This window comes from Chelon labrosus (assembly GCF_963514085.1).
Source record: "Chelon labrosus genome assembly, chromosome: 11".
NCBI classification, from domain to species: domain Eukaryota; kingdom Metazoa; phylum Chordata; class Actinopteri; order Mugiliformes; family Mugilidae; genus Chelon; species Chelon labrosus.
Genome location: NC_140344.1, coordinates 9,715,281 through 9,727,540, shown reverse-complemented (window position 1 = coordinate 9,727,540; position 12,260 = coordinate 9,715,281). Strand labels below are relative to the sequence as shown.

Genomic DNA, 12,260 nt, shown 5'->3' with positions numbered 1-12,260 from the left:
CATTGAATAGGTAAATCCCGACCTTAAAATGTAGTTTATTCCACTTTGAAAACATAGCAAGGGACATTGGTCTTGAACTTGATTCTGTTTCTTACAAAGAAGCCCAAAGTCTCCTTAAGGATATCGGTGAATGCACTCAGTCTTACTCTATCTGTTTAATCCGTAAAGTATATGTCAAAGAACTGTTTTGACAAAGTGAATGGATTAATGGACCAATGTCCTCTATACGTTACATAGGTGACTCAAAGACAACCTACACGTCTGTATAAATATAAAAATTAATATTGTTAATGGGAAGTGTAATAATTCTCTTAGGAAAAGAACGTTGGACAGTTTTGAATCTCTGCACTGGAAATATAAAAAGGTTAAAAAAAATATTTCAGTAACCAACATTTCTGCTGTTTGTTATAACTTGTCTGTTTCTCAGACACTTTGGAGGTGCTATGCAGCGGAGAAACCAAACGGCTGTGCTGTTACCTGGAAAATGTACGTTCTAACTCCAGAGGCTGTCGCCTCGGTGGAATCTGAGAGTCCTCACATCAGGAAGCTCAACATTTCGGTAACTATACTTCATGTAAACTATATAGTTTACATGAAATTTTGAGACAATGGTATTGAATAGCTTTGAGGCATTTTCTGTTGTAATTGTTTTAATTGTATCAAGGACTATGTTGTCCATATGAAATCAGGCAACATCTATATACAGTATGTATAGCATCTTTATCATAAAACGCTGATCAGAGGTTGTTTGGTTAAGTCAGTGAGAGTTGATCGTACAGGCAGTGTACAATGGCAAGTGTGCATAGTCCCCGACAGCATGCACACCCCAAATAACGAGGTCTGCTTCACAGAGGTGGGTTTTAAATATTTAAGCTCTTTAAGCTCTTAAACCCAGCATTATAGAGTTGAACTATTTCATTGGATGTTTTGCATTGCAGGAGGTATCTCTGTGTCATCCTCACCTTTAGGTTTGAGTGATTTTATGTCTCATTCTTTTTCAGCTGCTTGTTTGTGGTCACTGAGCCTGTACATGGCTAGGATTTGTCTCTAAAAATAGTTTTTTTTTTTTTTTAAAGCATGTTCTACTCCAGGATTATACAAAACAGATGCTGACAGCATAAAATAAGTCGTTACGTGTGAACACAGCCTTAGGCACTAAACTGATGTCCTGCTTTGAATGCAGTCTGAGATGTTGTTTTTTTTTCTCTTCGCATCCTGAGCGCTCTCTTTCTCATCTACTGTTTATCTCTATTTTCTTTCTTCTGTCAAATAAATTCTTCTGTCATTTAGTATTTAAAGCTATGGCCATTTTTTTTCTGATTTCTGGTTATAGACATCTCAAGTTACCATAGATATGTGTAGTAGTTCTCATAAAGGAGAAGAGTATTTGTCAAAAGTCACAAATAGCACTTTGTTTCTCAGCTGCCACATCAATAACTTTATTTGTCAAGGGTGTTGCTGGAAACGGCCGCTAGTCTGCAATAATTCAGTTGGATTTGCATACATGTGACCCCACGCTTCATTGTCCCCTTGCGCAGTTCACCTTTCGCAACAATATTAGCTATATTGCGTCTAGGCCATACAGAATAAAAGGGCTAGTTAAGTTCCCACAAACATACACATACGTGGGGCGGACACAATGCACACAAAACACAAATACACACAGAGCAGCCCCTCCTCCCCCCAACGCCTGACTCCACCAGGATGACTCGAGGCCTTTGTCTCTGCTGGACAAAGACTCAGTCAGTTGAGATGATGTCACCACCGCCTTTCTCATGGGAGTAAACCTTTGTCTAGTAGAACAACAACAAAAAAATCTTTGTGTAGCATTCAACCCACATGTATTTGGGAGAGTGAAGGCGGCTTCCGCTCTTTTCTGTTTCAGCATGTGACTTTCTCCTCTGTCTTTCCTCCCTCACCATCCGTTGTGTCTTTCAAGACTATTCTTCTGATTCTTCTCAGTGCAGATTTTATTTCGCTCTTTCCTCGTCTTCCCCTCTTTTGCTATCTCCTCACTCTCAGTATGTTTCCTCTGCCCCTCTCGGCCCTTTTTCTTTTCCTCCTCTTCATTTTTTACTCCATCAGAGTTTTTTTCTTAAGCTCACCGTCTGTTACAGTTTCTTCTTGCCCTTCCATCTTCTCACTTTTTTATCCCTCTTCTCCTTTTTAATGTTCAATGCCCACCACCACCACCACCTCCTCCTCTCTCTCTCTCTCTCACTCTCTCTACTAATGACTCATTCAAACATTGGGTATTTGGATTGAACTGCTGGCCACTTGTCAAATGCCAAAGCCTGATGCACCGAGTCCAAATAATTGAGTTTCTATAAAGGCCACATCCATGATCTTGGTCCAAGGGTTGGATGAGAGGCACCATTTAGGTTCTCACAAACTCGCTGACTCCCATAACACTGAGCTATGATCTCACTCAAAGAAGCTGAGATTAAACAGGTGCTGCTTATGTCACCAGCTCCCGACCACAGAATATGATGTATAACAACAATGTGAGCTACAGGGCTACTAGAATGAAAATCATGTGTTTGGGTATTTCACTGCTTTTGGCATTGGATGGCGTTTTAACACAGTTCATTGTTCAGAGAATATGTTTGCAGGGCCATTTACGATACACCTGAAATGTAATCAAGTGCATTATGTTAATGCTAAATGCTATCATTTTAATTTATAGAAAGGTGCTTTTGAAAAATGAGTATAAATGATTTCTTCTAACATTCTTCTGTGGTAGAATAGCACCTACTAGATATAGACAGGCCCATGTCAGTGCAAACCTCCCACCCTCCTTCTTTCTCTGTGGCGAGTAATTTCTTTGATTCTTTGGCAGTTACTTGTGCACGTGTTAAAAAAAAAAAACGTTCAGCACTGTGAAAAAGCCATGTTAAAAGCCTCTGTGGTGGACATGGCTTGTTACTAAGACTATACAGTATATGAGTGAATGAGGAATGGAGAGACTACAGACTAATGAAACATCCCAGCTCTGCTTTGTACACTGTAGAAGTTCTAATTACTTCCTCAGCCTGTAGCGCGCTGTAATGTTTGTGCGTTTGTAGTCAGTGAAAGTCAAAATTAAAGTTAGGAGTTAATCCACCTCCTGGTTTTGTTATACCCTCAAATCATAAGATTTTCAGGCTGATCGGTGCAGTGTCCACAGTGGTGCAGTATTTGTGGACGTGTTAGCACTATTAGCCACACTTTTGTTGTTGTTGTTCTTTTAGATTTTTCCATTGCCATATTTGAGAAACACTTGTAATGCTTTACCCTCTATTTTCAGCATTTGCACAAATCCGTACGACTATTTTATTATTAATTAGAATTACAATTTATCATCATGACAGAATTGACATTCTATATGCTTATTAACTGGGTTTCCTCTGTCTGTCAGAAAAAGGGGCCCAAGAGGAGGCTGAAGTCCAGAGGAAATGGTTCTATGGGCGTGACCTCAGAGAGAGCTGTATCAATCCCCCAGATCACTTACGATCACATTGATGACTCTGAGGAAAAGAAAGATGTCTCGTTTTTCCTAGAAGAACCAAGGGGGACTGTTGAAGGTAATATATGTGTCATTATATCGTAATGTGCAGTGACAGTTATAAACTCAAATGCTATATACTAAGAGTTATCGTCACTCGCTAATTTTTAACATGCTAAGTCTGACCTCCACTCACTCTGGCACATTTCATACAGAAATCCAGCTACCCTCTATAAAATTGCCTTTCACCCAACAAATCAGTTCAAGACTAGTCAACTGGCCAAGATTACACATGAAAGGGAAATGGTGAAAGTTTTATTACTGCTTGATCATACTGACTTCATTTTGGATCTCTTGACAAAAGAATTTTTATTTAAAACTTAACACCTCGGTATGTTCTGTGAAGGTGTTTCCAAAGAAATTGCCTTTATTGTTGTGTGAAGCTCACGTTGCTGTTTCAATATATAGTTCAAACCTGTTATCTGAACTGGCAGTAAAGCCTGTGTCATTTAGCAAACATTTAAATAAGTTGAGGAACTGCCTTAATTAAACATTTTGCTTCATCTCAGTACAGTATTGTTTTGGTTAAATAATATGTGTTGAGAGCATTGAAGTGATGTAATGCATTCATAAAGGCCTTGGAAATCCATTATCAGTAAAAGTTTGATGTGTTTTTGCAATCAGGGCATTTAAAGCTGCAGTGCAGAACTTTTATCTGCCCTTTCTGGCAATAAAAGTAATTATACAGCACAAACACTGTTGACACATTCATATGACGTATGCAGGTGAACTTCCCCCTGGAGTAATACCAGGACTATCGGTGGTTCATGCACCAGTCGACATCCCAGTGTTGGTGCCATTTATGCCGTTTATGTAGCCATTAAATTTACTCTACCTAAATGGTCCTAAGACTTACACATTTCTCTTTTTATTTGTAAAAATGTGTAATTTCTAAACACAAACTTGGAGCATTCCAGGGCTACAGTAGCAGGGTTTTCTGTTGTTTCCTATCGCCCTTAACTCCTAGTTGCTAAAAGCAACCTCACTTGCTAAACACATTTGCCTATAAAGAGATGGATGAAAGGAGGAACCCTCCGTAATCTTACCAATAGGATTCTCGTAGAGCAGTTTTGAAGCTCAGGCTCTGGCTGTTGCTATCATTGGCAGTACCTGAGTCCACCATAAATGCAACTAATTCAAAAATGGTGTGTGTGAAAGTGGTGTGAGTGTCAATGAGCATATGTGGGTGGGGTAACTATATAAAGTTTTGCTCCTTAGAGTTGTCGTGAATGGGAAAATTGGCTTCTGAGGCCAAAACATTTTTTTGTACCAAGCTGTAAAACTGTATTTCTGCTGTAAAGTTTACATGTTAGTATAGGAGGGTTATCTAGCTTTGTGAGCACAGTCTGAAGTGGTGACTCTAGGAACTACAGCATTCGTTTCAAATTTTCAGCTCTTGAAGGAGCTGCTTGATTACTACATATGCACCAGTGTGAAGGAGAGATTTTCCTGGTGGGCTTAATCAGCATTGGCATGGGCTTCAGTGTGACGGATATTCATTTATATGTTAAAGTACCACACTGGACAAAACAACTCCACGATAAATTATGTTTTCTTATAGGACTTGCTTTAAAACTATTTGCTGTCAGCTTTTACACTTGTATCATCAAGTGTATCATCAATCATTCCTGTTTTGAGTAGCTGTGCCTCCTTAACAAAGCTAACTTAACTTCTAGAATCAATGTTATTCTAACTTGATGTATAAAAAATACACAACTGACCACGTATCAATGTGGTTTTTAGAGACAGACTTTTGCGAAAAGCTGACAATTAGGTCCTTTCAGTTCATGCAAACAGTGAAGACCATTAAGGGAGGAGTTGTTATGTTCTAACTTCTCATTTTCACACAGTAAACAATATCCTGATGATGATCCTTAGAACCAAGATGGCTGCCAGGTGTCTCCAGTAAGCCACATGGAAGCCATTACTGTCTTAGTAGTGATTAGAGGTCATGGTTACAAGCTCTTTACTGCTTCACTTGTCCCTTTTTGTGGCCACAGACACTCACACTGGGTCTAAATAGAAGAAAACAACAACTTTAAAATACCAGCTTGGCAAAGTTACGAGTGGGAATTTCTTGTAATGTCAGTTACAGTTTTTCCAATGCTGCACTTAATGCCACGTTGTGTGTATTAAATTATTAGTCTGTTAAATTCAACCAAAGCAATAGTGTGATTTCAGATCATTCCACATAATTAACAACTCGACCTGTTGTGGTCCCCCGTTCATAGCAGCACTTGTACATAACAATAGCCACTCTAATTCTAAATGCCGGTCTATACATACTGTGTATGACTGATGCTCGGTTCAAGGGCTGGTGGTTTAACTTCCTGTGTTAAAAACCCACTACAGTAAACGAACTGACCCAGACTCCAGGTTAATAAACACACTTTATGAGTTTTCTTGTCAAAGCTTGCCATCATAAAAGGAGCTGGAGTGACATAAACTTGACATAAAGGCAGGCCATCTCTAGAGGAACAAGCCCGTATAAAAGAGAAAGTTGTTAAGTCTTCTCCTTAACTGGGGGCCTTTTAGATAAAATGAAAGAGAGTGTGTGAGTGGGTGTGTGTGTGTGTGTGTGTGTGTGTGTGATAAAAGCAGCCAAATTAAAGTTGATTATATCCATGTACACATGTACAAGCAATGTTGCAAGCCAATAATAATTTCAAGGTTTTGCACAAACTGTATAATCAACAAATAAACATAAAGAAATACACATGTTGGGACTATGGAGTGGAAAAAGGAAGACAACTTATGGATGAGGTGAAACCATGTGAAGAAGCAAACGTCTGCAGCCTGCTGTCACTAATTATTATGTCTGAGGTAGAACAGCATGCGCCTGTATGATCTTTGCTTCAGATCTGTTCATAAAACACGCATCTGCAGTTGACACTGCGTGCACGAGGACCTTTTTGTTTTTTAAAAAAACTTGTCTCAACAACCCCTGCTTGAGTTTGGTACTGGGCTCCTACCCTGGCATAGCCACGCTCAATTCTGATCAGAATACGAGTCTGGTAACACGCCCATTGGGTTTCATTATGGGGCGCACTCCAACCAATACAGAGAAAAAAAACTTTTTGACGCAACTGGGTAGTCCTACAATCAATCTGAGCCATTTGTCGTAAACAAATTCAACTCCACAGCGCTGTGTAGGACTACATCAATGTCATCACACTGGGATGGTCGTTACTTTTGACCATCTTTGCCCCCCCCTAAAAATATTGTGGGAGGGGGAAGCTCGGCCTTGCTTCCAGGCTACAGGGCTCCTGAATTAAAAAAAAATAAATAATAATAATCTGCTCAAATACTCGTGTGATCATGCCGCTTTGCAGTCCCATATTAACAATATGTCTGCCTTTCTTTGTAGGAATCACCAGGATATTCCGGCAAACGGGTGAGTTTGTTCTGTTAAATCATTCCACCACACTTCACAACTGAAGTGTGTATTAAAATAACTTTTGCAGGATTTGCTTTATTTGGATTTGTTAGAGGGATAATGTCATTAAAGAGATTTAGAACATGACATTAACTTTAAAAGAAAAACAAAGACGAGACCAAACGATTGAGTTTGTTTTCTATAAACCTGTCATTCACTGTCACAACAACAGAAACAAAGGTTTAGTATGTAGTGTGTGTGATTACTGCACGGTCTAACCAGTAGCCCCTTCCACTGGTTAAGTACTTCTTTTTCTTCTATTAAAAACTCCTCTGTGTTAATCATTAGCTAGACTGCCTATTTAATGTGGCCTAGACAGTATTTTAATTAGGCTGGCTGGGGCTTTGTCCTCAACCGGACCAAACCAGAGCCAAGCTGACAAACTCAGACGCTGGTCCTGAGTTGACCTGGCTTGTTTTCTGTACTGGGTGCTCTGCCAAATCCATGGGTGAGGAACAGGGCTGGCCTGGCTGGGAATGGACAGAGGCCGTGGGGACTGTGAGGACCCAGACTGGGACACTAAAGAGAGGTGGAGAGCGAGGGGAGGTGTGTGGAGTTGATAAGCTGCCATTGTGGAGCTCCAATGGTTAGAAATAAACTGGTCATTGTTTGGTTTAGTCAGTGTCCAACTTATCGCTCCACTTATCTGTCTGGCCCTGCCTACGTCCCTCTCTCTCTGCTGCTTTTTTTTTTTCCCTCTGCACTCTGAGTTCTTTCTTTCTCTCTTTACTGCCCTTGGCTCATACTCTCTCAACCAAAAACGTTTGCACTGATGGGCCAGATAAAAATCCGTATTGTTCATAAAGCCTTATCCTCTTTATGTCGTCAATAAGCCAGTTCACGTCTCCTTCAGGGAGCTGAGGTCGAGGCTAAAGGTGGCTCTGGAAACTCTCATTCCCTCACTTTTGCTCCTTCTCTCCTTCCTTGTCTGTCTCTCTCTATCGCTGTCTCTGCTTCCACATGTCAAACAAACCCAATGATAGAATACAAGCGAGTTTGAATGGCTTTTGCTTGAATTGGAATGGTTCATTCTGTTCTTGGACGCAGATTTGCCTCTCCATTCTTTATCACAATGGAGGCTTGGTGGTTTGGAGGAGAGACATGTCAAACTCTGCTGACAGTCTGACTGCAGGTCAAGACCCCGCTACACATGTTGTTCTTTGCCGTTGTTTTTAGCCAGCACCAGCAGCCAGCTGCACTGGTGAAATGAAATGGAGCACTGCAATTTCAGCTCATGATGTTTGCTTTATTAGTATTTATTTCTAGTTGATAATTATTTTGTGCAAATTCTTTAGTTTCATTTCCATATTCCACCCGTTTACCAGCCTAAATTGCATAAGTTCTTCTCATGTATAGAATAATTTACTTCATCTTGAAAGTTTGTTGTACATCAGATGGTTTAATTGTGTTCCATCCATATAAAGTGTGTTAAATTAAACTCCGTTTCATCTCTTTTTTCCTTCTTCCCCTTTCTTTTTTTTTTCTTTTCTTATTATTTTTCTCTGCATCAGGCCCTCCTCTTCATTCTTGGTCATCTTTCACTCTGAGCTGCCCTGGCTCTCCAGGTATTTTTTCTGATTCTCTATGTCTGCCTCTTTTTATCCCTGTATGTACGTCATGGCTCATATTGCACACAACATTGTCTTAGGTCTTGAAATGTAATGCTACACCTGACACCATGATATTATAGTCATGTGTAATGTAAAACACTTCTCACAGAAGCTAAATTATATTGTCGTGAAGCCACAGGTGATTATCTGTGAAAGTTATTATGCATTTGCAGCTCATTTACAAACATTTCATCCGTATAGATTAAGCAGGTTTGAATATGTAAGTAGTTTACCAGTCCAATATGTCTACTGAAAAGTTTGTCCATTATCTTTGTTCTTTGCAGTAAGGAAGAGTCATGATAACAGCACGTCCATTGACATCTCCCGGGCCAACAGCTTGACAGATGAGCTAGACTACATGAGTGAGGATATTCCCCTGCCTGTGGTGACTAACAAAACTCAGTAAGTCCCAGAAAGTTTCCCCACTGCTCTTCCCCGAAGCCTCCCATCTCCCTCCCATCCATCACCCTGCACTGACCTCCATTCTCTGATCCATATTATGCTGATTTCCCTACCGGTCATAGTACCTAAAGGCCTTTTGTCAAACCAGAGAGCCCCTCTTGCTGCTCTCTAAATGAAGTTGTTTTGTTGAACTCTCTTGAGGGTTAAAGAGACTCTTGAGGGCCAAGGCCATATCAGGTACAGCGAGTTATAAAGGGGATTATCCCCTTAGTCTTGAGAGAATGTCAAAGAAATCCCTCTCAATGGGTTGTCCAACATGTTATGGTACGGATTGCTTGTCGCCACATGCCCTCATGGGACTCACAATTCACTGTTGCTGCTTTGTGTGTGAATTTCTAATGTATGTTAATGCTCTTCCTTCCTCCTATTGACCTGTTTATTCAAATGGGTTTCATTAATGTGAACCACACTGTAATTACATTTTCTTTGCTTCCCATCAGAGAATGTTGACTAGTATAACGACTGCTACAAAGACTGTTTATTCATCTCCTAACTCCTAACTCTAACTGTCCAGCAGTACCAACACACCAGCACTACATTGTGTACTACGAACCGTTACAGCAAGTGTTCACTTAGAAGCTCAGCAGAAAGATTTTGAGCAGACAACGTCAACACTATTGTTTGACTTGAGGCCAGCAGTGAGGGTTAGTGTTTTTTTTTTTTTCCCCACTGGAGCCGAGTCATAACCATTGCATCCAGATGAGGTGTTTACATACTCTGCTGACAAGTTATACCAAGTGCCATAGGATTAAATGCAGAAGGTTCCAGGTTTCAGTAGATAATGGGCTTTAGAAACCTTGAGTGCTACTTTGTATGTCTTGTTGTTCTCCGTCATGAATAATAAATACGGTCAGTCCACAATATGCATCTGCCACGGAGAGCTGCCTGGGCCTGACAGGACAGCCTGTGTGCACTGTAGGTTTCTGGATGTTGTTTGAGCGTTGTGTTGTGACATGTAGTATTCTTCATCCTTTGTGTTGCCTTTAGTCATTTTATATAGTTGCATTCAGTTAAATTTGTGTTAATTTTCAGGTGAAAAGAAATACAACACCTGCATCAGACATACTTAAAAAAAGATGAAAAAGTTTAACTGTAACTTTTTATATCATGGATTAAAATAAAACACAGCAGCAGCAGTGAGTGGGATCTCACCCACAGATTTTCCAGGCTGAGAGTTGCTGTTCATGGTTTTTGGCTTGTTGTCCTGTTGTAGAAATCAACCATGACGCTTGCATCTAGCATTTGCTGATATTTAGTGGGATGCATTCCCCCCTCTATCTTTGCATGCTCATTGTTTTACACTTGGAAAGATGTTATTTTCATCAAATTCTTCTATTTTTTCTTCATCGCTTCACTTGCGCTTGTTTTCAAAATAACTTTGGCCTATCCAGATGGCTTTGCATTCTTTACTGTAGATGATGACTTTTCCATTCAGACCCTGTTTGTGCATCAACAATGCCCCACCACTTCTGTGTCAGCTAAACCTCCCTGTAGCTCCTCTGCAGTCATAGGAACGTTTTGCATTGTCTTCTGCCCTTTTCTTCGTCTTTTAGATCTTGTGTTGACTTCCGCAGTTACCCTTAACTGCCATCCACCATTCCCCTGCTTTTTAGGCATCAAGCACTTTCATTTCCCCATCCGTAATCAGTTATTTGTAGGAGGCCAAGTCTCAAGTAGTCAGAGAATTTATGATGCTCTGGAATTGTCATCATCTTATGATTCCTAATGGCAATTCTTGATCTGCTTTGCATGTCAAAGTCAGTTAAGACAAGTTAATGAAGTTCTGAATCTTTACAAGTACAATGGGGCCCATATTTACAATACATTACTTCAGTTCATAAAATAAAAAGTAATGGCATTAACATCTGAAAGAGTGCAATTTACTTGCTGCAGAGGCTGCATTTGTGGTTCAGTTTTGTATTCCAACACAGCAACTTTTTCTATTGTGTGAACTCATGAGTCTTTTTGTGTGTGTGGGTGTTGGTTTATTCTGAGATATTTGCCTACATGGATGTTGTTTGTTATTATTATATTGCATTAACTCTTGAAACCTAAACACTTAGTGCTCATCTGCACAGAAAAACACGTATGCACTAATTCCTAGAATTAGTAAACATATCTAAATGGAAGTAAAGTACCCTTTAAACAAAGAGGCTAATCACATCACTTAATTGAAGTAAAAACACTAAAGAAAAAAACTTTAATAGCATGTTTCTTCTCTCTCTTGCAGTCGTTTGACCTGCCTGTTTGTGGCACTGGTCCAGGACTCTTTCTCCTCACAGCACTTGAATTCCACAGTGGTACTAGCTTTCCCGCTATTCTTCTTCTTTCCTTTTTTTCCCCCTTTTCTTCACTTCTCCACCTCAGCCTGATCTTATCTGCCGGTCAGAAGGACGCCATGGAAAATGTCAAATTTGACAAGCACAGAAACAATAACTAGCCACTACCCAAATTTCTATTTATCATTTATAAAATCTGATATGTGCACCGCTCCTGGAAAATATGATTAAAGCTTCTCGTATTCTATTTTTTTTGGCAGTTTATTTTTTCTTAAATGCAAACCTATAGTTCTCTAGAAGGAGTACCGCACAATAAGTGTATCCCATTCTCAAAGTTTTTTTAAATAACAAACATTTGCTCTTACCGCACACATGGAGAACACAAACTAGTGTGCAATGTGTAAGTGGAGTTCATCCTTGTAAGTGAAATGAAGATACTGTAACTGATACCTGTGCTGATATTTTAGTATAATTAGTAGAAATGTCTGGTGATCAAAGGATTATAGTTGTCTATGCATGTGCTGTGCTGATTATTATTGATCTGACTGGTCTAAGGTACATCACTGAGGCTGTAATCATATAACAGCTAGGAAAAACAGGTTGGCAAATGTGTTTGGATAAGTTGCATGCCCACAACGGCTATCATGCCTATTACTGCCAAGCTTTAAACTGCAAAGGAACGTTTCTCATTCTCATAAGAGAAGATGGTAATTACAGTGCAACATGCTGGAACAATATAGCATGAAAAAGCTTATTGTCTGTTACTCTAACTGTATGTCTTGTATGTCCATGATATCTCTAGTATCATTATTATTATTGTTGCATTTATAGTAATAAGTGTTTTAATTGTTTATTACATTCAGTGTTTAACTGACACGTGTATGTTATTAAGGAACTTCCAAAGTTATCCACATATAGTCACATTTTAT

The 12,260-nt window shown here is 39.6% G+C and overlaps 1 protein-coding gene across 5 annotated transcripts in view; it reads left to right on the top strand.

The window, feature by feature from the left end:
• Nucleotides 1-12,260, top strand: part of kcnq1.2 (potassium voltage-gated channel, KQT-like subfamily, member 1.2) — a 174,287-nt gene that overhangs the window by 44,581 nt on the left and 117,446 nt on the right. For 4 of the 5 annotated variants that reach the window (XM_084555079.1, XM_084555082.1, XM_084555083.1 and 1 more), the window contains exons 10-14: nt 428-559; nt 3,398-3,563; nt 6,912-6,938; nt 8,492-8,545; nt 8,875-8,992. In XM_084555079.1, the coding sequence (XP_084411205.1) occupies nt 428-559; nt 3,398-3,563; nt 6,912-6,938; nt 8,492-8,545; nt 8,875-8,992 (497 nt within the window). The remainder of the gene's footprint in view (nt 1-427; nt 560-3,397; nt 3,564-6,911; nt 6,939-8,491; nt 8,546-8,874; nt 8,993-12,260) is intronic. The other variant, XM_084555080.1, reaches the window with a different exon arrangement.